Here is a 27,721-nt window from a genome sequence, read left to right as displayed (position 1 = left end):
TAGCATCAGTATTGTTTGGTATTGATGTCAGAATAGGGACAATCAAGATGACATTCTGAGGAGATGTAGCATCAGTATTGTTTTGTATTGATGTCAGAATAGGGACAATCAAGATGACATTCTGAGGAGATGTAGCATCAGTATTGTTTGGTATTGATGTCAGAATAGGGACAATCAAGATGACATTGTGAGGCACTGTAGCATCAGTATTGTTTGGTATTGTTAATTACAAGATGGCAAAATGGGGAAACAATAAGAAAACAAAAAGAGAAAGCAATGAGAGAACATACAGAAAGTGATCTTTATTCTGAACCTCTAATATAAAGGAGGATGAATGGGCCACCCTCCTCCTTTTTAAAGAGTAAAGAGAATCTTCTGTAAATAATGGTGGTATTAATAGACAGTGGATATCTCTTCATATCAACTCTAAATGGGTTGTATCTGGGAGCAGAGCCAGTACTGAGGTGGAGAAGCCTGCTCCTTGGCTCATAACTCAACAGAGGTGGATAACCTGAGCAAGTAGAATTCTGTGTTCTATCACACTTCTTTCATTACATAGCAGAAGGGGATAGAGGCAGCTAATGACATTTATGCTTTACCTTGTCTATGTACACATTTCCATTTAAAGAGGGGTAAAAACATCTTAATTCAATACACAGTAGTATTTGCTCTACAGTTGCTAATATACGTTTCCAAAAAAGTATACATGCATGTGATGTAATTTGATGTCAATACAACGTCTTTGTTGCATTAATTGGTATAGCAACAGAAATAACTGGCCTTCACATTTCCTGACATTGTATTGTTTCCCTATGAATGTGCATTAACACAGAGAGGCTGATGTGGATTGGCTGTGTGTGTGTGACAATGATGTGGCATTGTGGCCAGTCAGAGCCTCCCCCTGGTTGTGTTAGTCCTACGTTCACTACATCACTTTGTTCCCAGACCCAGACATAACACAGAGGGCCAAGGGTTGTCTTAGTCGCCCTTGCTTCTCTTCTACACTCCACCCCAGGAATATTCTCCTCAGAGCAGCGGGAGTAGGAGCCTGAGTGTTCGTTCCCCATTGTGTATGCTGCACCTTAAAGCTCCACTCTGACGGCCAGTACTGTGTCAGCACAGTTTTGCCCGGCAGTGGCACCCCTTGGAGTGAGCTCTGGTTTTGAAAGTTCATTAAAACCCAGGTAATGTGTTGGCATTTCAGTTAATTAGTGCACCAGTCTGCGAGTCCTTCACCCCTTTCCTCGTGCACTTGACTCCTATGGGGAGAATGTGCACTAAGAGGAGAGCTCACCAAAACACATTTACATACAGCACGTACAGGAGCAGCAGACCAAAGACAGTACGTGTGTGTGCGCTTGTGCTTCCAAGTTTTCTTATCTACTATATATCTAGCAGCCTGTATACATCTGCAGTATGTCATCATTTAATCTATGCAGCAATCTCTCTATCCACAGTATCTCAAGTACACTGACTCAAACTGTTTATCAATGACAGTCTCTGGGTATATGAAGAATGGAAAGCAGAGATGAGACGAGAGTCAGTGAGGGATGGACCAGTTCTCACATTCTGGTTGCTTAAAGAGATTGAAAGGTATAATAAGCACTAGAAAATGATTTCCTAACGTATTGTATGAATTGGAATTCAGAGCATATCATACGAATTACAGGAACATTTATATTTATTTATTATTGTGTTTATTGCAGGACGTATCATGTCATATGAAATGGAAGAATTTGCACACAATTGTGCACAATTATTGGGGACACTTTTTTTAGTGAGTGCAACTTTCCAAACTACTGGCTGAAATGACACAAAACCTTTAATAACACATCTTTAAGACTTTGGACTAGTCTTCTGTCACTGTTACACACGGTCCTCCAACCCAGATATATTAAATATTAAAACAGACCAGCACTGTTGTTGTTAACATTAATTATACCCGGCTAAAGAGAAGGTGTTGACAGTGAGTGTTTCATGGTGAACTTCCATCTTGTCTCTTAGTCTGACACATCAGTCGTGACTGTGCTGGAGCTGTTCCAATGCTAGGGCTCTGGAGAAGCATCACACTGCGCTGCACCGGGTGAGTAAGTGTGTGTTATACACTCCTTCTCCGCTGTGTAAGCACAGTAATTGTATATGATGCTCAATACCTTTGAGGCTTCATTAAGCCTTTGCATCAAGCTACAGACAAAAACAATCCCTACCTAGCAGGGAGGGATGTAGGGAGGGAAGGGGGGGGGGGGGGGGAACAAGGCCATTTACGGTGTGTTTTCAAAGTGTTTTGAGTGGGTGGCAGTTATCCCAATGGGAGACGTGTTTTTATTTTTTTAAATGAGCTGTCACAGGCTGCCAGTGTGTACTACTCATGCTGTTGCAGTTATACAATCAGAATGTGTGTATGTTGAGGGGAGGTGGGGGTGTTAGTCTTAAGAAGAAACCTAGTGTGATGATTTTCATTTCATCTTTTACCTTTTGTCTCGTCTGTTTTCACGCTGAGCATTCAAATATTGATTTTTACTTAGCTACTCCACTCGAGGCGACCACAGGTATCTCTGTACAGTCTTAGTCCGATCCTAACTGTAAAATACACAACCATAGGAGAGAAACAGAATGCTCAACTCTCTCACTGCTCACCATAGCTGGAAATACGACACCATAATCACGTTTCGCCTCAACTTTGGAGGTCGAGTGGAGCCTGAGATGGAGCCCGTCACTCAAGCCAGTGTTTACTGAATGGTTCTCTGCAGCTTCGCTAGACAACCAGACACCTGCAGTTCCTTACCGCCGGCAACCAGCAGCAGAGGAAGACAAAGTCCCAGGCGTTGCAGGTGTTCAGAGCAGCCTTGGCAGGGAAGGCTTATTTCAGCCTGGATGTCTTGAAGCTTCCTTCCCCTGGTTGAACATCACAGGTATAGGCCCCCGAGTGGAAGGTTATTAGGAGTCCGGGGCCGTCTCGGCAGGGCTTGGTGTGGTGTTGGCGTATAGGAGGAAATGCCATGACTGCGTTCCATTCTGAGAAAGAACCCCGTTTCTTTAAATCCTAATAGAGCCTCGTCTCATTTAATTGGCACACTTCATGCCTGAGCCTGATAGTAATCTGTTCTCTCCTTCAGGGAGCTGCGAGACAGACGATTCCAGCCAATGCTATCTGACAGGAAGAGACTCACTGCGGAAGCCGGATAAGTTGAGCTCATCCAAAACTCTGGCAGATCCCTTTGACAAAATCTTCAAAATGTGGGCAATCTCAGAGCAGAGAATGGTTTACCTTGTGTGCTTCAAACAGCTGTCCTCCTTCCTTCCCAATCCCTGCACCACCACCTCTTCCTTCACTCCACATTCCCCACCAATCACCAAAGATTCTCACCTGCTATCTATATGAGATTTAGTCAAGTGAGTGGGTGCCAGTAATCTATTCAATTACACTCAATCTTCTTTAAACAGCTTGGGTATTTGAGTAGAACAGAGGGCCTACAGGTGCTTTATACCAATGACCCAATGACTTAGTTCTGAGGCAATCCCGTCTTACCCTAGGGGAAATGTTCTAGAAGGATTTACTGGGCTAAAGCCTTACATGGATGCCAAACCATATAGTGAGGACTGTGGGACCATGAAACCCACTGACCAGGGGATCTATGGGTTAGTATATCGACATCAAATAACAAGAGTGCATTACTTTTGTGGATAGGTGGTGAATTTGACTATTTGGTGAATGTCATCATTGCTGATAACAAACCACGAGGGACCCAAACCTGATGAAATCCATAATACCTGCAGACCTGCAGTCCAGCCCCCTCACCCGATAAATAACCTCAGAGCTCAGGGACTTTCAGGAGAAAGCCATTAGTCAGGGCTATTTAATTGAAAGGTGAATTATCTGATGAAAAGCACCCTATTCCCTTTGTAGTGCACTACCTTTGACCAAAGCCACATATGCACTACCCACAGATAGACTCTTAGGGTTTGACATTTAGGAGGACATTGCCCCTAAGAGCTGGGATACAATCGAGGTGGAGTGCCCACCCTCTGAATGGCACATAGACTCCGAGAAACTGGTATCGAAAGACCAATCATCTCTATAGGCTGAACCACACTCGTAGGCAAGATAAAGGACCTGAATTAGAATAGAAAACATCGCCAAGAGGCAGCAGTATAACTTCCTATTTCTAAGTGGGCATTTAAAAATCTTCCCCCTTGACTGCAGGAAACACTACCAATACGCAGAGCAAGCAAAGGTCACAGAGAATATGAAATAATTTGTCTTGTTCGCTCTCTCTCTCTCTCTGGTGAAAAAGCAGGTTCCATTAGCTCTCTCTCTGGTGAAAAAGCAGGTTCCGTTAGCTCTCTCTCTGGTGAAAAAGCAGGTTCCGTTAGCTCTCTCTCTCTCTCTGGTGAAAAAGCAGGTTCCGTTAGCTCTCTCTCTCTCTCTCTGGTGAAAAAGCAGGTTCCGTTAGCTCTCTCTCTCTCTGGTGAAAAAGCAGGTCCCGTTAGCTCTCTCTCTCTCTCTGGTGAAAAAGCAGGTTCCGTTAGCTCTCTTTCTCTCTGGCGAAAAAGCAGGTTCCGTTAGCTCTCTCTCTCTCTGGCGAAAAAGCAAGTTCCGTTAGCTCTCTCTCTCTCTGGTGAAAAAGCAGGTTCCGTTAGCTCTCTCTCTGGCGAAAAAGCAGGTTCCGTTAGCTCTCTCTCTCTCTGGTGAAAAAGCAGGTTCCGTTAGCTCTCTCTCTCTCTGGTGAAAAAGCAGGTTCCGTTAGCTCTCTCTCTCTCTGGCGAAAAAGCAGGTTCTGTTAGCTCTCTCTCTCTCTGGTGAAAAAGCAAGTTCCGTTAGCTCTCTCTCTCTCTGGTGAAAAAGCAGGTTCCGTTAGCTCTCTCTCTCTCTCTGGTGAAAAAGCAGGTTCCGTTAGCTCTCTCTTTCTGGTGAAAAAGCAGGTTCCGTTAGCTCTCTCTCTCTCTGGTGAAAAAGCAGGTTCCGTTAGCTCTCTCTCTCCTTGGTGAAAAAGCAGGTTCCGTTAGCTCTCTCTCTCTCTGGTGAAAAAGCAGGTTCCGTTAGCTCTCTCTCTCTCTGGTGAAAAAGCAGGTTCCGTTAGCTCTCTCTCTCTCTCTCTGGTGAAAAAGCAGGTTCCGTTAGCTCTCTCTCTCTCTCTGGGAAAAAGCAGGTTCCGTTAGCTCTCTCTCTCTTCATTCTATTCTTGAGGCTCAAGCCGTAATCATCAGTGATTTCACCAGGATTAAAACCACAGAGCAGCCCTGCAACCGCACAGTGGAACAGAGCGGAGGAGGAGTCCGTTGGGGACCAAACCAATCTGCTTTACACATAATTTACACAGTAAACTGATAGAGGAGCTCGCAGCAGCTAACAAAGCAGCAGTTCCTTGGTGCTGTGAACCAGTCACATAAGACATATTAACCTTGTATTAGAGGCAAATCCACAGTGGTATTCACAGCCTGGTTCTGTAGGAGGCCCTGGACTAAACAACAAAGTGTTGTCAGGCTGGCATGTGGCCCAGAGGAGGTGGTGAACAGGTTAAGTACAAAGGCTGCTAGGTCTCCACTATGGGACTGTGAGGTAGATGAAGCCTTCATTAAAGCTAAGAACAGGTTAGGTTAAGCGAGGTACGCGTAAGGAGGGAAGGTGATACACTATGGGACTGTGAGGTAGATGAAGCCTTCATTAAAGCTAAGAACAGGTTAGGTTAAGCGAGGTACGCGTAAGGAGGGAAGGTGATACACTATGGGACTGTGAGGTAGATGAAGCCTTCATTAAAGCTGTGAACAGGTTAGGTTAAGCGAGGTACGCGTAAGGAGGGAAGGTGATACACTATGGGACTGTGAGGTAGATGAAGCCTTCATTAAAGCTGTGAACAGGTTAGGTTAAGCGAGGTACGCGTAAGGAGGGAAGGTGATACACTATGGGACTGTGAGGTAGATGAAGCCTTCATTAAAGCTGTGAACAGGTTAGGTTAAGCGAGGTACGCGTAAGGAGGGAAGGTGATACACTATGGGACTGTGAGGTAGATGAAGCCTTCATTAAAGCTAAGAACAGGTTAGGTTAAGCGAGGTACGCGTAAGGAGGGAAGGTGATACACTATGGGACTGTGAGGTAGATGAAGCCTTCATTAAAGCTGTGAACAGGTTAGGTTAAGCGAGGTACGTGTAAGGAGGGAAGGTGATACACTATGGGACTGTGAGGTAGATGAAGCCTTCATTAAAGCTGTGAACAGGTTAGGTTAAGCGAGGTACGCGTAAGGAGGGAAGGTGATACACTATGGGACTGTGAGGTAGATGAAGCCTTCATTAAAGCTGTGAACAGGTTAGGTTAAGCGAGGTACGCGTAAGGAGGGAAGGTGATACACTATGGGACTGTGAGGTAGATGAAGCAAAGACATTGTCACCTCCAAGAGACAGAATCAACACAATCCCACAAATAAATGTAGTTGAAAGAAATCACAGTGAAGTATTATGACAAAAAATGAAAATGCCCAATTGAATATATATTCATTTCAAATCTTTCCTGGGCAGTATAAGGCGTGTGAGGACGTTGTCTTTGGTCTGTGTCCTCTGCCTTCTATTCATCTGTAGAAGAAGAACAAGGATCCAATCAGTACAGCTCCAACTTCACTGTGATTACACAGAGGGGTGAGACAGCTTCAACGTCACTGTGATTACACAGAGGGGTGAGACAGCTCCAACTTCACTGTGATTACACAGAGGGGTGAGACAGCTTCAACGTCACTGTGATTACACAGAGGTGTGAGACAGCTCCAACTTCACTGTGATTACACAGAGGGGTGAGACAGCTTCAACGTCACTGTGATTACACAGAGGGGTGAGACTGCTCCAACTTCACTGTGATTACACAGAGGGGTGAGACAGCTTCAACGTCACTGTGATTACACAGAGGTGTGAGACAGCTCCAACTTAACTGTGATTACACAGAGGGGTGAGACAGCTCCAACTTCACTGTGATTACACAGAGGGGTGAGACAGCTCCAACTTCACTGTGATTACACAGAGGGGTGAGACAGCTCCAACTTCACTGTGATTACACAGAGGGGTGAGACAGCTCCAACTTTACTGTGATTACACAGAGGGGTGAGACAGCTCCAACTTCACTGTGATTACACAGTGGGGTGAGACAGCTTCAACTTCACTGTGATTACACAGAGGGGTGAGACAGCTCCAACTTCATTGTGATTCCACAGAAGGGTGAGACAGCTCCAACTTCACTGTGATTACACAGAGGTGTGAGACAGCTTATGACAACACTGAATCAACTGTGTTTTCAACCCTCACAAGGAGATTCAGTTTCACTCATTGACTCTGGGGCTATGAGGAGCATTCTAAACACACACACAGACAGCCAGCCACACACAGCCACACATAGACAGACACACAGACAAACACACAGGCAAGCACACACACAGCCACACATAGACAGACACACAGACAAACACACAGGCAAACACACACACACAGCCAAACACAACCAGCCACAGCCAGCCAGACAGACAGACAGGCAGCCAGACAAGAAGCCAGACAATAAGCCAGACAGACAGACAGACAGACAGCCAGACAGACAAGCAGCCAGACACACATAGACAGACACACACAGATACGCAGCCAGATAGACTCGCAGCCAGACAGACACGCAGCCAGACAGACACACAGATGCCAGCCAGAGGAGTCTACATCCCTCTATCATCCCTCAGTAACCCCTGGAGATGGAGTCTACATCTCTCTATCATCCCTCAGTAACCCCTGGAGATGAGACTTCATCCCTCAGTAACCCCTGGAGATGAGGAGTCTACGTCCCTCTTTCATCCCTCAGTAACCCCTGGAGATGGAGTCTACATCCCTCTTTCATCCCTCAGTAACCCCTGGAGATGAGACTTCATCCCTCAGTAACCCCTGGAGATGAGACTTCATCCCTCAGTAACCCCTGGAGATGAGACTTCATCCCTCAGTAACCCTTGGAGATGAGACTTCATCCCACAGTAACCCCTGGAGATGGAGTCTATATCCCTCTTTCATCCCTCAGTAACCCCTGGAGATGAGTCTACATCCCTCTATCATCCCTCAGTAACCCCTGGAGATGAGACTTCATCCCTCAGTAACCCCTGGAGATGAGACTTCATCCCTCAGTAACCCCTGGAGATGAGACTTCATCCCTCAGTAACCCTTGGAGATGAGACTTCATCCCACAGTAACCCCTGGAGATGGAGTCTATATCCCTCTTTCATCCCTCAGTAACCCCTGGAGATGAGTCTACATCCCTCTATCATCCCTCAGTAACCCCCTGGAGATGATACTTCATCCCTCAGTAACCCCTGGAGATGAGACTTCATCCCTCAGTAACCCCTGGAGATGAGGAGTCTACATCCCTCTTTCATCCCTCAGTAACCCCTGGAGATGAGACTTCATCCCTCAGTAACCCCTGGAGATGAGGAGTCTACATCCCTCTATCATCCCTCAGTAACCCCCTGGAGATGAGACTTCATCCCTCAGTAACCCCTGGAGATGAGACTTCATCCCTCAGTAACCCCTGGAGATGAGACTTCATCCCTCAGTAACCCCTGGAGATGAGACTTCATCCTTCAGTAACCCCCGGAGAAGAGACTTCATCCCTCAGTAACCCCTGGAGATGAGGAGTCTACATCCCTCTATCATCCCTCAGTAACCACTGGAGATGAGACTTCATCCCTCAGTAACCCCTGGAGATGAGACTTCATCCCTCAGTAACCCCTGGAGATGAGACGTCATCCCTCAGTAACCCCTGGAGATGAGACTTCATCCCTCAGTAACCCCTGGAGATGAGACGTCATCCCTCAGTAACCCCTGGAGATGAGACTTCATCCCTCAGTAACCCCTGGAGATGAGACTTCATCCCTCAGTAACCCCTGGAGATGAGACTTCATCCCTCAGTAACCCCTGGAGATGAGACTTCATCCCTCAGTAACCCCTGGAGATGAGACGTCATCCCTCAGTAACCCCTGGAGATGAGGAGTCTACATCAGTAAATTTCACCTTTCATCTCACTGTTCAGCTTCCGTGGCTCTGTTGTACTGTGCAGAGAATGTTCTTGCGGCGGAGCTATAAGTCAGACTGAATTCTAGCTGGATTTAGGTTATTCTAGATTTACTTTGAATAGTCTTTTTCCATTTCTATAAAGTCAGGTTCACACATTAGAACAGTACATCAAGATAAAACATCCTATAACCACAAATAATAGTTAGGGCTGTTGTTCATGACAGGCTAAATGAACTAAACACTGAGTTTAACTCAATGTAAAGTCCAGGTACAGTATCTCTGATGACAGGAGACAGGTGAAAGGTGAGGTCAGAGAGGGGTCAACAACCAATGCAGGAGTTGTTGCAGCTCAGCCAGATAAGTGGACTTTGTTTTAAGACAAACTCCAAACTGATTATAACAAACGTATGACTAAGCATTAGCAACCCTGGCTAATTAGCCTGCTCTGGGTATAAACAAGGCAGGATAGAGGAAGGGGGATTGACTGGGCTCCCCTTTTTCTTCTAAATTGTAAGATTATGTCGGGAAGTGGGTAGAGGTTAAGAACACCCCATTGCATAATCATGATGATGAATCATCTCGTTGTGCTGTCCCCATCTTGTTTAGTCTCAACTGTAAAAGTCCTGAGAGAGAATTGTTCACTTTGTCAAGACTGTGTGAAAATGGCATTATGTTTATAACTAGCTGATAAAGCACTACTCTTGGAGGACGGAGAAAGGAGATGAATTACTACCATATGCGAATAATATCTGAAAAGACAGTCACTCTGGTCTGTATTAAGACGATACATAGTGTAGCACTGAAGGGCAGAAGGCTGTATGTCAACAGAGGTGGCAGTGTCCCTGGTCCATTTAAACAGACTCATTCAGTACAGTACATGTGGCTTCCTGTGGCCTTGGGCTCCTGGGCCGTCACAGCTCTGCTTAAGATGCACTTTGGGGCTGACGCATTGAACAGGCAGGAAAGGCCTCTCTTGGGTAGAGCACTCTGTCATAGTAGTACACACACCAGCCTGCTAGGTCTGGGAGAGCACGGTCTGTGAGGAGACAGATCCTATGACCCTGGTGCCCCACGCCACCTGCTTCCTACCCCTATGAAGCACGCACACACACACACACACACACACACACACACACACACACACACACACACACACACAGCCAACATAACTCTGCTAATTGGCTAATTCTGGATCCACACCAAACAAAACACACACTCAGACATTGATAAACACACGTGGCGCACGCACGCACACACGCACACAGTATCAGTAGTGCTGACATGTGAGTCATCAAGAGCAGGTTGCAAATGGATTCCCAGAGTTTACATTTCAGACAACTCACTTCCAGCCCCCTCCTCCCTCCCTCTCATCCCTCCACTTCTGACTTCTTCCCTCCAAAACACAGCTGCTGTGCTTGGTACAGGTGTGCTCTCATTTCTCTGAGAGGACACTGGCTAATTAACTGGTTTATTCACTCAGATGGACTCCTCACTGACACACACACACACACACACACACACACACACACACAGAGAGGGTGCAATAGTGCGGGCAGACAGACGGGGGGTGTCTGGGGAAGGGGGGGTATGGGGCCAGGATCCAGCCCCTCTCTGTCAGTCAGTCTGATTGGGCCTCCTCTAAACCAGGAGAGCTTGTGAGGTTTCCAGGACAGGAGCCATGTGGCCCGTTCCTGAAAAGCCCAATGCAGCCGTATTTATCTCAATATCAAATCCCTTCTGGGTAACAAATAACAACTTTACTGGGATTGTTTCAATTCAAATGGTCAAAAAGAAAGGAAAATAGCTTCTTAGCAAAGAGACATTTCTCAAGCAAGAATTTTGCTATGACTGTCTGAGTGGGGAGGAGAAAACTGAAAACTAGCCGTTATTGACAGAGAGGTTTGAAACTCTCTTTCTTATTGGTCACCAGAACAGCCTGACATTTCAGCCGTCTTTTCAAACAGCTCTTACACTAAAAGGGCATTATCATCATTTTAATCATTTCACAGTATTATTCCAACCTCAGTGTGGAAATATATATAAAACAAGGAATATCCTGTTTTTGACTGCACTGGCCCTTTAAAGTAATCACTGATCTAACACGATTGGACAGGTGAAAGCAGGAACTCCTGTATTTGAGCTCTCACAAATCCAGTCCTGTCGGATCAGTGACTACTTCAACGAAGGGAGGGAGGAAGGATGAACTTTCTAAATATTCAAACAAGGACTTAGAGAGCCAGGAAAACCCAGGCCACTCAATCAAACCCTGGCACTGTCCCCAACATCTCTGGAAAAATGATGAGAATCCTCAAACTAGAAGCTAAAACGGACACTTTAGAAGTGACAATAGAATCAGTCCCACTACATGCCTGACAACTGACGAAACAGGTCTGATGGTACCAGCAGCAGGATATGGGGAGACTCATCTAAACAACCAGCCTCCACAGCCAGTGTAGGAACCAGACACATCCCAGGGAATGAGTCCGTACACCTCCACAGCCAGTGTAGGAACCAGACACATCCCAGGGAATGAGTCCGTACACCTCCACAGCCAGTGTAGGAACCAGACACATCCCAGGGAATGAGTCCGTACACCTCCACAGCCAGTGTAGGAACCAGACACATCCCAGGGAATGAGTCCGTACACCTCCACAGCCAGTGTAGGAACCAGACACATCCCAGGGAATGAGTCCGTACACCTCCACAGCCAGTGTAGGAACCAGACACATCCCAGGGAATGAGTCCGTACACCTCCACAGCCAGTGTAGGAACCAGACACATCCCAGGGAATGAGTCCGTACACCTCCACAGCCAGTGTAGGAACCAGACACATCCCAGGGAATGAGTCCGTACACCTCCACAGCCAGTGTAGGAACCAGACACATCCCAGGGAATGAGTCCGTACACCTCCACAGCCAGTGTAGGAACCAGACACATCCCAGGGAATGAGTCCGTACACCTCCACAGCCAGTGTAGGAACCAGACACATCCCAGGGAATGAGTCCGTACACCTCCACAGCCAGTGTAGGAACCAGACACATCCCAGGGAATGAGTCCGTACACCTCCACAGCCAGTGTAGGAACCAGACACATCCCAGGGAATGAGTCCATACACCTCCACAGCCAGTGTAGGAACCAGACACATCCCAGGGAATGAGTCCGTACACCTCCACAGCCAGTGTAGGAACCAGACACATCCCAGGGAATGAGTCCGTACTAGAGGTCGACCGATTAATCGGAATGGCCGATTAATTAGGGCCGATTTCAAGTTTTCAGAACAATTGGAAATCGGTATTTTTGGGCGCCGATTTGCCGATTAAAAAAATTTATATGTATTTTTTATTAATATGTTTTATTTATACCTTTATTAACTAGGCAAGTCAGTTAAGAACACATTCTTATTTTCAATGACGGCCTAGGAACGGTGGGTTAACTGCCTTGTTCAGGGACAGAACGACAGATTTTCACCTTGTCAGCTCGGGGGATCCAAACTTGCAACCTTACAGTTAACTAGTCCAACGCAATAACGACCTGCCTCTCACTCGTTGCACTCCACAAGGAGACCGCCTGTAACGCGAATGCAGTAAGCCAAGGTAAGTTGCTAGCTAGCATTAAACTTATCTTATAAAAAACAATCAATCATAATCACTAGTTAACTACACATGGTTGATGATATTACTTGATATTATCTAGCGTGTCCTGCGTTGCATATAATCTGACTGTGCATACAAGTATCTGACTGAGCGGTGGTAGGCAGAAGCAGGCGCGTAAACATTCATTCAAACAGCACTTTTGTGCGTTTTGCCAGCAGCTCTTTGTTGTGCGTCAAGCATTGCGCTGTTCATGACTTCAAGCCTATCAACTCCCGAGATGAGGCTGGTGTAACCGAAGTGAAATGGCTAGCTCGTTAGCGCACGTTAACTAGAAGCACGGAACCTATACTGTTACACTGGCAATACTAAAGTGCCTATAAGAACATCCAATAGTCAAACGTTAATGAAATACAAATGGTATAGAGGGAAATAGTCCTATAATTCCTATAATAACTACAACCTAAAACTTCTTACCTGGGAATATTGAAGACTCATGTTAAAAGGAACCACCAGCTTTCATATGTTCTCATGTTCTGAGCAATGAACTGAAACATTAGCTTTCTTACATGGCACATATTGCACTTTTACTTTCTTCTCCAACACTTTGTTTTTGCATTATTTAAACTAAATTGAACATGTTTCATTATTTACTTGAGGCTAAATTGATTTTATTAATGTATTATATTAAGTTAAAATAAGTGTTCATTCAGTATTGATGTAATTATCATTATTACAACAACAACAAAATTGGCCGATTAATCGGTATCGGGTTTTTTTGTCCTCCAATAATCGGTATCGGCGTTGAAAATTCATAATCGGTCGACCTCTAGTCCGTTACACCTCCACACCACAGATCTCTATTAGAGACTTGGTGAGATCCGATAGAGTCCATCACCTTGAAATCACACAGCCCCTGAACAACACAGGACAAGAAGAGGACATCACTTTCAAATAAGCCTTACCTTGCCAAACTGTTCAAAATACTGCTTCACATCTTCAACTACTGTGTTCGCTGATAATCCTCCTACGAATATTTTCTTTGTTCTTGTGACCATCTGGAAGGAGAGAAAAAGAGAGAAGAGAGATCACCAACATATGAAAGCCTTTAGAGGACAAATCTCAAGAGCATTCATACCCCTCTTCTCCTCTCAGACACTAGTCAGGGCCAGATTCATAGTTTAAGTTAAAACAGCGTTGAGTAGTGTAGCTCGTGAGCTGCAAGTCTGCGGTCATTTGTTGGGGTGTGTAGGGACGTGTCCAGAGGACCACCTGTCACTAATGTCACTCACTACCTGTGCCCTGTCCTTCCCAAGGCCACACAATGAGTTTTGACACTTTTACTTTCACACACAAGAGGAGAGGAGAGAGAAGATAGGAGAGAGAAGAGGGAAGGGAAGAGAAGAGGAGAGGAATGGAGAGAGAAGATAGGAGAGAGAGAAGAGGGGAGGGGAGAGAAGATAGGAGAGAGAGAAGAGGGGAGGGGAGAGAAGATAGGAGAGGAGAGAAAGGAGAGAGAAGAGGGGAGGAGAGAGAAGAGGGGAGGGGAGAGAAGAGAAGAAGAGAAAGGAATCAAGGTTTAAACCCAGAGGGACAAAGGAGAGAGCACATCTCTTCCCCTTGGCCACCACCACCCATGGTTGGACTACCCATCAGCACTAGCAACACAGTCCAACACAATGGATGGCCGAGTGCAGCCAGGGAATCTGTCAACATCACTCACATTTATCACCCGCCATCTTTAGGAGCAACAAGCCAGCACCACTTCAGTCTTCATCTCTCTACTTTCCTTCCTTCTCCTCCCGACATCTTTCCCTCCCTGCAGTTTCATCTGCTTCCCTTGATAAATAATCTGCCTGTATGTCTTTATCCCCAGTTGTTTTCAGGCCGGGCTTGGCTCTAGCAGGATGCCTTAACTTGTCTGCCGAGAGTTGTTTTTTTTCAGCTCCTGCTCGCTTTACACCTACTGATGTGGGCCTCAGTGTGTGTGTGTGTGTGTGTGTGTGTGTGTGTGTGTGTGTGTGTGTGTGTGTGTGCGTGCAGGGATCTCTCAGGTCCTGGAACAACGCAATTACTCTGTCCATTTCTCTTCACTGTGACACCAGACAACAGGCCTTCATCTTCCCTCTCTCCTCTCCTCCTCCAATCCCTATCCTCCTACAGTCCCTTTCCCTTTCTCCTCCTCCTCCTCCAATCCCCATCCTCCTACAGTCTCTTTCCCTCTCTCCTCCTCCTCTCCTCCAATCCCTATCCTCCTACTGTCTATTTCCCTCTCTCCTCCTCCTCCAATCCCTATCCTCCTACTGTCTCTTTCCCTATCTCCTCCTCCTCCAATCCCTCTCGTCCTACAGTCTCTTTCCTTCTCCTCCAATCCCTATCCTCCTATAGTCTCTTTCCATCTCTCCTCCTCCAATCCCTATCCTCCTACAGTATCTTTCCCTCTCTCCTCCTCCTCCTCCAATCCCTATCCTCCTACAGTCTCTTTCCCTCCTCCTCCTCCTCCAATCCCTATCCTCCTACAGTCTCTTCCTCTCTCTCCTCCTCCAATCCCTATCCTCTTACAGTCTCTTCCTCTGTGTGTGTGTGTGTGTGTGCGCGTGCAGGGATCTCTCAGGTCCTGGAACAACGCAATTACTCTGTCCATTTCTCTTCACTGTGACACCAGACAACAGGCCTTCATCTTCCCTCTCTCCTCTCCTCCTCCAATCCCTATCCTCCTACAGTCTCTTTCCCTTTCTCCTCCTCCTCCTCCAATCCCCATCCTCCTACAGTCTCTTTCACTCTCTCCTCCTCCTCCAATCCCTATCCTCCTACAGTCTCTTTCCCTCTCTCATCTCCTCCTCCAATCCCTATCCTCCTACCGTCTCTTTCACTCTCTCCTCCTCCTCCAATCCCTATCCTCCTACAGTCTCTTTCCCTCTCTCCTCCACCTCCTCCTCCAATCACTATCCTCCTACAGTCTCTTTCCCTCTCTCCTCCTCCAATCCCTATCCTCCTACAGTCTCTTTCCCTCTCTCCTTCTCTGACATCAGACAACAGGCCTTAAATCTTCACTCTATCCATCTTACTGTATACCTTCTCTTCCTCTCTCCTCCTCCAATCCCTATCCTCCTACAGTCTCTTCCTCTCTCTCCTCCTCCTCCAATCCCTATCTTCCTACAGTATCTTCCTCTCTCTCCTCCTCCAATCCCTATCCTCCTACAGTCTCTTCCTCTCTCTCCTCCTCTCACCTGGCATATGACTGCTGACTACCTCCTACACATTAACATACAGGCTGATGGTTAGAACAGGCTTTCAGCAAATTAGACATCAGAGGAGCTCTGAGATGAGACAGTAAGAAGCATCAGCTGCAGTGACGACTGACTGCAGTAGTTCTGCACCTCCTCCACAGTGAGGAGATGGTCTAGAAGGACTTGTCAACATTCCTTAGTCCCTCTACACCACTGACAGACAGCATCTAGGGCCAGGCCAGGGCATTTACTGTAGGCATCACATCACTGTCCACCCTCAGCTTCAATATCCCTCACAGAAATATACAGAAGCAACGTCTAACAATAACTAGCTCGGAAAATAATCCACCGCTGACGCTGTGAAGCAGCCAGTCAGTTTCCTACCTGTATTTCATAGACGTTTTGTTTGAATTGGAGGGAAAGGACAAAAACCATGGTGTGTGGATGGTCATGGCTGTTAGAAGATGAACAGCGTCATAAAGCAGTGAGGTGTCAGAGAGAGAAGATAACAGAATCATTCAGGTGGCCGTGATGTGTTGGAGAGGTTGAGGTAATGGATGGAGGCGGTCGCCTCTCCTTGTCGTGTACTGACACGCCTCAACAGGAGAAGCAGGCAGCCTCTCTCTCTCTGTTCTGCTCTGCTCTGGTCCCAGAGGGATTGGGGAGATCCAGGTGGGTGCAGTAAGTTACAACACCAAACTGTGTCTCATTATTTGTGCAAATTTGAAAAGCTCTACCTGTGAAGCAGTGGAGAAGGTGACGAGGGAGAATCGTGTCGAGAGGAGGTGAGAGGTTCTGTCCGTGTTACAAAGAAATGAACACAAAGCTATGTATGGACTTAAACAAGTCAGGTCTTTACCCCTCCAGACACTAGTCAGGGCTCAGAGCCCCTCCTCTCCACCCAGACACTAGTCAGGGCTCAGAGCCCCTCCTCTCCACCCAGACACTAGTCAGGGCTCAGAGCCCCTCCTCTCCACCCAGACACTAGTCAGGGCTCAGAGCCCCCCCTTCCACCCAGACACTAGTCAGGGCTCAGAGCCCCTCCTCTCCACCCAGACACTAGTCAGGGCTCAGAGCCCCTCCTCTCCACCCAGACACTAGTCAGGGCTCAGAGCCCCTCCTCTCCACCCAGACACTAGTCAGGGCTCAGAGCCCCCCCTTCCACCCAGACACTAGTCAGGGCTCAGAGCCCCTCCTCTCCACCCAGACACTAGTCAGGGCTCAGAGCCCCTCCTCTCCACCCAGACACTAGTCAGGGCTCAGAGCCCCTCCTCTCCACCCAGACACTAGTCAGGGCTCAGAGCCCCTCCTCTCCACCCAGGCACTAGTCAGGGCTTAGAGCCCCTCCTCTCCAACCAGACACTAGTCAGGGCTCAGAGCCCCTCCTCTCCAACCAGACACTAGTCAGGGCTCAGAGCCCCTCCTCTCCACCCAGACACTAGTCAGGGCTCAGAGCACCTCCACTCCACCCAGACACTAGTCAGGGCTCAGAGCCCCTCCTCTCCACCCAGACACTAGTCAGGGCTCAGAGCCCCCCCTTCCACCCAGACACTAGTCAGGGCTCAGAGCCAGGTCTTTACAGCCTCCTCTCCACCCAGACACTAGTCAGGGCTCAGAGCCAGGTCTTTACCCCTCCTCTCCTCCCAGACACTAGTCAGGGCTCAGAGCCCCTCCTCTCCACCCAGACACTAGTCAGGGCTCAGAGCCCCCCGTTCCACCCAGACACTAGTCAGGGCTCAGAGCCCCTCCTCTCCACCCAGACACTAGTCAGGGCTCAGAGCCCCTCCTCTCCACCCAGACACTAGTCAGGGCTCAGAGGTAGAGATCTTCGGGCAGGGGTCGGCAGCTGGATGTTAGTTTATTGCTCAGAGCTAGAGATCATCGGGCAGGGATCAGCAGCTGGATGTTAGTTTATTGCTCAGAGCTAGAGATCTTCGGAAAGGGGTCAGCAGCTGGATGTTAGTTTATTGCTCAGAGCTAGAGATCTTCGGGCAGGGGTCGGCAGCTGGATGTTAGTTTATTGCTCAGAGCTAGAGATCATCGGGCAGGGGTCAGCAGCTGGATGTTAGTTTATTGCTCAGAGCTAGAGATCTTCGGGCAGGGGTCAGCAGCTGGATGTTAGTTTATTGCTCAGAGCTAGAGATCTTCGGAAAGGGGTCAGCAGCTGGATGTTAGTTTATTGCTCAGAGCTAGAGATCTTCGGGCAGGGGTCGGCAGCTGGATGTTAGTTTATTGCTCAGAGCTAGAGATCATCGGGCAGGGGTCAGCAGCTGGATGTTAGTTTATTGCTCAGAGCTAGAGATCATCGGGCAGGGGTCAGCAGCTGGATGTTAGTTTATTGCTCAGAGCTAGAGATCTTCGGGCAGGGGTCAGCAGCTGGATGTTAGTTTATTGCTCAGAGCTAGAGATCTTCGGGCAGGGGTCGGCAGCTGGATGTTAGTTTATTGTGTTAGTCAAATCACCAGGACTTGAGCTAAAAATGAGTTTCATTTAGGAAATCTGTTCCCAAATATTCCAACAACAACAAAAAATACAAATTATACAAATTTACTATATTCTGGCCACCCGGCCATCCGCTCAGACAAAAATGGTCCGTGGCTGAATCTAGTTGCCTGAATCTAAACCCCTGATTTAGGGGATAGAATAGTGTCGGTCCAGGCAGAGATTTAGGCATCTTTGCAATCTCAAGTACATAAATTCCCAGTCTGAATCCATGAATATGGAAAATCAGTCTCTGGAGAGCGCCGAGTGGAGAAATGGGAATGACACACCAGCGAACGGCACGGCCTGACGGTGATGGAGGAGAGAATGGAATGTGTTTTCTATCTGTGCAGCGAACCAGTCGCTGACTTGGGGAATTCTCAGTCAGTCTTCAGCTGCTGATGCTGCTGTTTAGGCCCTGTCGTCTTTCATGGACTGAGCTTGATAATTCTTCTCCCTTTCTGTGCTTCCAAATGCCTCCTGCCTTCCCCTTTTTGAGAATGTCAGCTGTCAGCCTGCCGCTGAAAGATTCTCTCTCACACACGCGGAGACACCACGACACGTCTGGAGTGGGCTGAGTTGTTCTGCCTGCTCGGGCTGTGAAGTGCTGATAAAACACCAATGACAATAGGAGGGAAACAGGTGAGAGGTTTCACAGATGACGGAGACTCTGAAGAAAAGGTTGTCTGTCATCAGCAGGGGTTCAGTCTAGCTTCATCCACTCTGTCGTGTGTTACAGCTAATGATGTAGAGGCACTTTTAAAACCTGCCTGTTTGGCGAGCATCAAGTCAACCACAGAGAGAAGATAGAGGACCAATCAAAACATACATTTCCATCAACACGTTCAATGAAATGCAAAAAATATATATGTTTTACTGAAAATGTATGTTTTGTTGTCTTTTAAGAATGCTCCTGAGGCACCTGGTAAAACTGCCGACCGCCATCAGTGACTCATTCCAAGAGCAGGAAAATAATTCTTTAACTCTGCAACTCAGGACTTCCTTCAGAGGATGTGCGGATTTCAAAGTTGACGAACAAAAGGAGGATGGATGACGAAGGCATACCGTGTCCTGCAGCCTCACGGCATGGAGGCAAACCGATAGGAGTGAAGACTGATGATTGAATCTATATTCCTCTGGGCACAGAGAAGATCTAATTAAGATATTTCATTAGATGTGCTGTAGCCGTCAAACACAGGTTCTTATCCAGGCACAGAGCAGGACAACTAAAGGAAAGAGTTGAAAAAGGTGACGCTGTCCCAATATGAACCGACTAAATATTAAGGTGTGATTTATGCAGGAGATGCAGCTATACAGTGTTAACAGTCGTCAGGACAAGAGGAGAGAGGAGTGTGGAGGGGTAGATCTGCAGTAAATTAACTCTATAACCTCCCAAGGAAGCAGTGCAGTGGTCTGTTTACTTGTGATTAAGAGCCAGCCTCTCTACTGTGATTGAGTCTCACTGCTACTGTTGTTCAGACTATGTAAGAGGAAGACGACACGCCCCTAAACGAGACTCAGCTGATTTGATTGGACGAGACGCCCTTATACAAGACTCTTTATGTCTGGACCCTGCCTGATTAGAGTGAGATAATCAAGTCCCCCCCTCCCGCCTTCAATCATCTCAAATCACACATCCAGCACTGATTACCAAGGTCCTTATACATATGGTTTTAACCATGCCCCCCCCCCCCCCCCCTCAACAAGCTTCAGATAATAAAGTTTTCTGAAAGACAGTGGCTGCGAGTTAAAAAGCCCCCCACTTTTCCTTTAGCTTATGCCAGGCGTGTCACTGGCTTTTTGAGTGACAGTGCGACAGCACGCTTGCCACACATTCTATTCACGCTCTCTAAATTTAGCTGCAAAGCTCCAATTTGTCCATATTTGCGAAGTGGAATTGTAATGCACATATTGAAATGCGCTCGGCAGCCGCTAACCCTGACTGACAGCCATAGCTCTGTTTGACTGAGCGCTCCCGCTTAGCTGATTAGTTACATTTGCCTGGATGGATGTAGAGAGAGGCTAACTGCTTTTGGTCGCCGGCCCAGGCCACCCACCCAAACATCCTCTCCTCAGGACCCTCCAGTCAGACAGAGAGACAGACAGACAGTCATCGAGACACACTGATCTGGTTGAAGGAGGCCACACACTGCTACCTACACAGGAACAGCATCAATACTATGAATGTGCAGCATCAGGCCTACAGTAGAGTATTATGTCTGGCTTCAGTTATCTCCACATAACAACATGTCCCAGAAATAGCATTCAAACTAGATCATGTGACATTTGACCCTGTCCTTTTAAAAAGGGGAATGGAGCAACACAAATCGTCAAGCCTTTGAGAGTAATCCAGAAGGTCAAAGCAGGGTCAACTTCCATGGATCAGAGTGTCGTAGCCTAGTACTTGATCCAACCATTCATTGGCCAGATACCAGACTGAACACATAACCGAGACGATATGGTAACGAGACCTGCTGTACGCTGCAGAACAGAAGCTTCCGTTCAGTTCCATCAGAGGATAAATCATGTAACAGGAGTTAAAGCCCTGCTTTGACATAAGCATGCAGCATGTGGACTCCTTGACGTAAACACAGTGTGTCCTATAAGGCTTCAAAGCAATAGCATGCAGCTCTGCAATCACCTTACATCAAAGACCATCATCTTCAGGTTAGAGCGGAGGTCCTTGTATAACCATTACACCCCGGTGACAAATAAACACTGTTCAGTAGAATGATATTCCACTGTCATGTCTGTTTATTTGACAGAATGCTTTTTTAATATTGCCTTGGTAGAAAAGGCAGCAATATTGTACCTTGACAAACAGAGGCAATACCCACTCCTTTCTCTTAATGATTACATGTGCTTTACACTCCTACCCATAGTCAATATATTATTTTACAGTTATGAAGATTGATAGAATCAGTTTATAGATTATTATAGGGCCCCAGTGATGCTGAGCACAGATACACCTCCTCCTCCCAGACTCACACGGGAAAGAACACACTGAATCCAAACGAAGCTTCAGCTTTGAAAAACAAACTGCTGAACGGGAGAAAATATTTTCACATTAAGGGAGTGAAAAAAATTGAATTGGAAAAAATTGAGGGGAGCTCCTCAAAGCCATTCTGAAAAACGAATATGCTAATTAAGTGCTTGCTTTAGGCAGAAATCTTGGAAACTTTAGCAAGGGAGTTATAAGCACTTAACAAATTACTTACACTATTAGGCTTGAAGCCATATACATGTTTAAAGTGACTATTTTCACTGCATTTCCATTATAATAGACCTTGCCGATACTGAAGTAAAATTTCCCCAGTTGCCATTGAGGAATATAATGAAAGAGATAAGTGGACTTGAATGTCCTCACTAACAGATCTATCAATGATCCTGGTCGTTTGGAAGGAGATGACTTTCTTCAGTGCAGCAGACGATTCATACACTGACTGTCTAAAACCATAAAGCGGGAAACGACACATGGAATAACACTCTGATCACTGAGCTTTACATCTATGGGGAAGAATAACCAGAAACTATACAACATAACCGTTCCCTAGCCTAAAAATAGATACCATGATGAACAATGTAAAATACATAGTTATTATATCTTCAAAGAACTGAAGCAGCACTGTACTGTATTGTGTAGCTCCATCAAAATAGAATGATATGAGTAACTTCCTAGAAGATGAAACCATACCTTATCCCACCCCAGACGGCACCAAGATCAAAACAAACCAGGTTGGCCATTTTATAGTCATTGACATGATGGCAGTAGACCTGAATACTTTAGAAACATCACAAAATACAGTATGTCATTCCCCACAGACTGACCCTTCCTGATGCACTGTGGTCTGTCTGTTCCTCTGAGCATCAACAGCCTCCTCTCAGTGTTAGAAGGTCATCAGAATGTTGATCTTCTGAGATTGGGTATCATCCCCAAGACTTCAATCTTCTGTTCCAGGGAAAGAACTGATTACTAAGTTCAGTTCAGGTCAGTGAACAGAGTATGAAAAAGAGATCTATAAAAAGAGATCTATAAAAAGAGATCTATAAAAAGAGATCTATAACAAGAGATCTATAAAAAGAGATCTATAAAAAGAGAATTATAAAAAGAGATCTATAAAAAGAGATCTATAAAAAGAGAATTATAAAAAGAGATCTATAAAAAGAGATCTATAAAAAGAGAATTATAAAAAGAGATCTATAAAAAGAGATCTATAAAAAGAGATCTATAAAAAGAGATCTATAAAAAGAGAACTATAAAAAGAGAACTATAAAAAGAGATCTATAAAAAGAGATCTATAAAAAGAGAATTATAAAAAGAGATCTATAAAAAGAGAACTATAAAAAGAGATCTATAAAAAGAGATCTATAAAAAGAGAATTATAAAAGAGATCTATAAAAAGAGATCTATAAAAAGAGATCTATAAAAAGAGAACTATAAAAAGAGAATTATAAAAGAGATCTATAAAAAGAGATCTATAAAAAGAGATCTATAAAAAGAGATCTATAAAAAGAGAACTATAAAAATAGATCTATAAAAAGAGATCTATAAAAAGAGATCTATGAAAAGAGATCTATAAAAAGAGATCTATAAAAAGAGATCTATAAAAAGAGATCTATAAAAAGAGAAGTATAAAAAGAGATCTATAAAAAGAGATCTATAAAAAGAGATCTATAGAAAGAGATCTATAAAAAGAGATCTATAAAAAGAGAAGAATACATGCCAGTCATCGGCCCCAAAAAGGTGATGTCTGTCAACACAATAGGGCTCTGCTGTGTTCTGAGGGGGGCCATGTAAGGGTTGCAGGAAGGACCACAAAACAAAATACAATTTGTGAGGGGAAAAACAATCTTGTTTCTCAATAAAAAGTGGAATTGCACATAAAGTGGCAGTGTGGTAGGTTCTATGTAATTTGGACCCAGCTGGGCAGCGTAGAGCAGGGGAGACAGGCCTGGAGGCCGGGGGCCTGGAGCAGGGCCACAGGGAGGAGGGCCAGGGGAAGGAAGGCCAAAGAAATTGCTGTTCAACACCCCCAGAACCCCCCCCCCCCCCCCTAGTACAGACTGCAAACAAATTCGCACAGCAGGATACAATACAATAGCCTCTTCCATGATGGAGGGAGGCTCAGCAAAGCTGCTGGGACAAATCTCTCTGCATCTCCTTGATACCTTTTTTGACTAACTTTAACAAAAAAATCTTTCTCACCATATCAGCCATAACAATCGGGCAAATAGTAGGGCCTACTGACTATTAACTTTTACTTCTTACTTCTGACCCACCTTAGCTTTACCTTGGACAACAATGGAATACAAACAGTTGTCCTAGTATAGTCAGACACAAACAATGCTCAAATCCTGAACTGTACAGGGCTCACTAAAGCTACTGAGTGATGTAGTGGTGGTGGGTCCCAGGGAATGATCCGATCAGGAGGATTTAACGCTATAGATGAAACTGGGGAGGGATAAGCCTGGATCCCACAGGGTGAGAGAAGGTAGGCCATGTGTGTGTGTCTGACTGTGTGTGAGAAAGAGAAGAAAGCGAGACAGAGAGAATGAGCGAGAGAGACAGAGAGAGCGTGCGAGACAGAGAACGAGTGAGCGAGACAGAGAACAAGCGAGCGAGACAGCGAGAACGAGACAGAGAATGAGCGAGCAAGACAGAGAACGAGCGAGACAGAGAACGAGCGAGACAGAGAACGAGCGAGACAAAAAACGAGCGAGACAAAAAACGAGCGAGCGAGAGAACAAGCGAGCGAGACAGAGAACGAGCGAGCGAGACAGCGAGCGAGACAGAGAGAGCGAGACAGAAAACAAGCGAGACAGAGAACGAGCGAGCGAGACAGAGAACGAGCGAGCGAGACAGAGAACGAGCGAGACAGAGAGCGAGCGAGATGCTAGACAGAGAGCGAGACAGAGAGCGAGCGAGACAGAGCGAGACAGAGAGCGAGACAGAGAGAGAGCGAGACAGAGAGAGCGAGACAGAGAGAGCGAGACAGAGAGAGCGAGACAGAGAGAGAGAGACAGAGAGAGCGACAGAAACCGAGAGAGAGATAAGAATCCGTCTCCTCCTGTACCTCTGTAGGGCCTGGGGGAGGGGGATTCATCTGGCCATTGATCAAATTAGGATAGAGATGATTTACCATCACCGGAACATAATCCCTGTCGATGGCAGACATGTTTAGCTCGACTTCACTTTAAATGTACACGCTATATTTCAGTTATAGGTCATACAGTACATAAGCAGGGGTACATCTTAAATCCCTACAGGGAATAATTATATTAAAGCCTTGTGAATTCAGTAACCTACAAGTCAGCTACCCCACTGATCCCCTCTCAACACAACCAATAACCTTCACCATCTTCATATCCCCTTCAATGTTACCACCAGATACCCAGTCACAGAGCCTGTGGACGGACCACTACAACTACAAACATCACCTATTCTTCCTTCTTACTAAACAAAACAGGGATGAGCTAGTGATTGTGCTGCTGGGTGTGGTGAGAGGCTGTCCTTGTGGAGAAGCAGGCCTCAGCGTCTTCAGATCACAGAGAGGCTGTCCATGTGGAGAAGCAGGCCTCAGCATCTCCAGATCATAGAGGCTGTCCATGTGGAGAAGCAGGCCTCAGCATCTCCAGATCACAGAGAGGCTGTCCATATGGAGAAGCAGGCCTCATCATCTCCAGATCACAGAGAGGCTGTCCATGTGGAGAAGCAGGCCTCAGTGTCTCCAGATCACAGAGAGGCTGTCCATGTGGAGAAGCAGGCCTCAGCGTCTCCAGATCACAGAGAGGCTGTCCATGTGGAGAAGCAGGCCTCAGCATCTCCAGATCAGAGAGGCTGTCCTTGTGGAGAAGCAGGCCTCAGCGTCTCCAGATCACAGAGAGGCTGTCCATGTGGAGAAGCAGGCCTCAGCGACTCCAGATCACAGAGAGGCTGTCCTTGTGGAGAAGCAGGCCTCAGCAGGCCTCAGCGTCTCCAGATCACAGAGAGGCTATCCATGTGGAGAAGCAGGCCTCAGCGGCTCCAGATCACAGAGAGGCTATCCATATGGAGAAGCAGGCCTCATCATCTCCAGATCACAGAGAGGCTGTCCATGTGGAGAAGCAGGCCTCAGTGTCTCCAGATCACAGAGAGGCTGTCCATGTGGAGAAGCAGGCCTCAGCGTCTCCAGATCACAGAGAGGCTGTCCATGTGGAGAAGCAGGCCTCAGCATCTCCAGATCAGAGAGGCTGTCCTTGTGGAGAAGCAGGCCTCAGCGTCTCCAGATCACAGAGAGGCTGTCCATGTGGAGAAGCAGGCCTCAGCGACTCCAGATCACAGAGAGGCTGTCCTTGTGGAGAAGCAGGCCTCAGCAGGCCTCAGCGTCTCCAGATCACAGAGAGGCTATCCATGTGGAGAAGCAGGCCTCAGCGGCTCCAGATCACAGAGAGGCTATCCATGTGGAGAAGCAGGCCTCAGCGGCTCCAGATCAGAGAGGCTGTCCTTGTGGAGAAGCAGGCCTCAGCGGCTCCAGATCACAGAGAGGCTGTCCTTGTGGAGAAGCAGGCCTCAGCGTCTCCAGATCACAGAGAGGCTGTTCATGTGGAGAAGCAGGCCTCAGCAGGCCTCAGCGTCTCCAGATCACAGAGAGGCTGTCCATGTGGAGAAGCAGGCCTCAGCGGCTCCAGATCACAGAGAGGCTATCCATGTGGAGAAGCAGGCCTCAGCATCTCCAGATCACAGAGAGGCTGTCCATGTGGAGAAGCAGGCCTCAGCGTCTCCAGATCACAGAGAGGCTGTCCATGTGGAGAAGCAGGCCTCAGCGTCTCCAGATCACAGAGAGGCTGTCCATGTGGAGAAGCAGGCCTCAGCGGCTCCAGATCACAGAGAGGCTGTCCATGTGGAGAAGCAGGCCTCAGCGGCTACAGATCACAGAGAGGCTGTCCATGTGGAGAAGCAGGCCTCAGCGGCTCCAGATCACAGAGAGGCTGTCCATGTGGAGAAGCAGGCCTCAGCGGCTACAGATCACAGAGAACCCACACAGCTGGTAAGCCTCCGGGGGAGTAGGGAGGAACGCTGACGCAGCTGCTACATCAACCCAGAACACAACCACCCACACCAGCCTACTTTAACCAACCAGCTGTCAGCACTCCTTTCCCAGCCATCCTATAGGTCTGCAAGACAGAGGATAGGTCACTGTCTCTGACATGTGGTTCCACCCTGAGGGCTTGGATAACCATACTCAATTCTTCTCCTCTGTCATCCCTGCATTCTTCTTTCCTGAAGGACCAAAGACGCTGCTTCTCAGTGGTGAAGTGCTTAAACATATGCACACACAACATGGGCCAAACACATCAGATGTATTAGCAGAACTGAGCAACAAGATCTCTGAACCACTGAATATATCCATCCCTCTTCTCTGTCCGTCTGTCTGCTCTCTCTGTTCTCTATCTTTTCTCTCTCTCTGGCCTGCGAAACCCATCTCTCTCCCTCTGTGGCCTGTGAAACCCATCTCTCTCCCTCTCTGACCTGCGAAACCCATCTCTCTCCATCTCTCTCCCTCTCTGGCCTGCGAGGCCCATCTCTCTCCCTCTCTGGCCTGCGAGGCCCATCTCTCTCCCTCTCTGGCCTGCGAGGCCCATCTCTCTCCCTCTCTGGCCTGCGAGGCCCATCTCTCTCCCTCTCTGGCCTGCGAAACCCATCTCTCTCCCTCTCTGGCCTGTGAAGCCATGTGGTTCTGGCCTGGTCTGGGTAGCCAGTGTGTTCTCTCTAAATGCCAACCGTGGCCTTGCTAACCAACCACAGAACTGCATATGTTTTCTCAGCCCGCCTGTCCAGAACACTTCCTGCCTGGCTATGAGCTCCCTGTTAGCCTGGGACGGGGTTTCTACCACACACACACACCCCTCAGAGAGCCAGGACTTTCTAACACACATGGAGTGGAGAGTGGAGATCACTCCATGTAATGGGCCCACTTGGATATACAAACACACTCTGTGCTCCAACACACTCTACACACACAGCTATTCAGGTTAGCTGGAGCAACCAGCAGATAACAGATGTTCCCCAGTGGCAAACAAGCTCTTTCTCAAAATATAACATACAAGAGGCTTAATGTTAGCCTTCTGATTGACTTTTGATTGTTAGAACTAGAATGACAGACTGTATATTTTACGTTATGTTGATTAGAAAAAGGATTTCCTATTAAAATGTTGACCAGCAGCAAGCTAAATGAAGGCTTACATCAAACACAAAACGGATCAAAACAACCTATGACCAAAGCAAAACCAACAATCAAAAGAGAAGAAACCCATGCTAATTATCATCACAAATATTCTTTGTGGCTTTGATACATTTCTCAACATAAATTAAGAGCTGAGAAAACATTGAATATTTCATTTCACCTTGGGAAACATGTT

At 46.9% G+C, this 27,721-nt stretch overlaps 1 protein-coding gene across 9 annotated transcripts in view; it reads right to left on the bottom strand.

The window, feature by feature from the left end:
- The window catches only part of LOC110507900 (RNA-binding protein Musashi homolog 2), a 372,381-nt gene that overhangs the window by 252,978 nt on the left and 91,682 nt on the right, over positions 1-27,721 (bottom strand). For all 9 annotated transcript variants that reach the window (XM_021588306.2, XM_021588303.2, XM_021588305.2 and 6 more), the window contains exon 6: positions 13,577-13,669. In XM_021588306.2, coding sequence (XP_021443981.2) covers positions 13,577-13,669 — 93 coding nt within the window. The remainder of the gene's footprint in view (positions 1-13,576; positions 13,670-27,721) is intronic.

Source organism: Oncorhynchus mykiss, chromosome 27 (assembly GCF_013265735.2).
Source record: "Oncorhynchus mykiss isolate Arlee chromosome 27, USDA_OmykA_1.1, whole genome shotgun sequence".
NCBI classification, from domain to species: domain Eukaryota; kingdom Metazoa; phylum Chordata; class Actinopteri; order Salmoniformes; family Salmonidae; genus Oncorhynchus; species Oncorhynchus mykiss.
The sequence above is the reverse complement of the archived record's forward strand: the minus strand, read 5'-3'. Positions and strand labels throughout refer to the sequence as shown.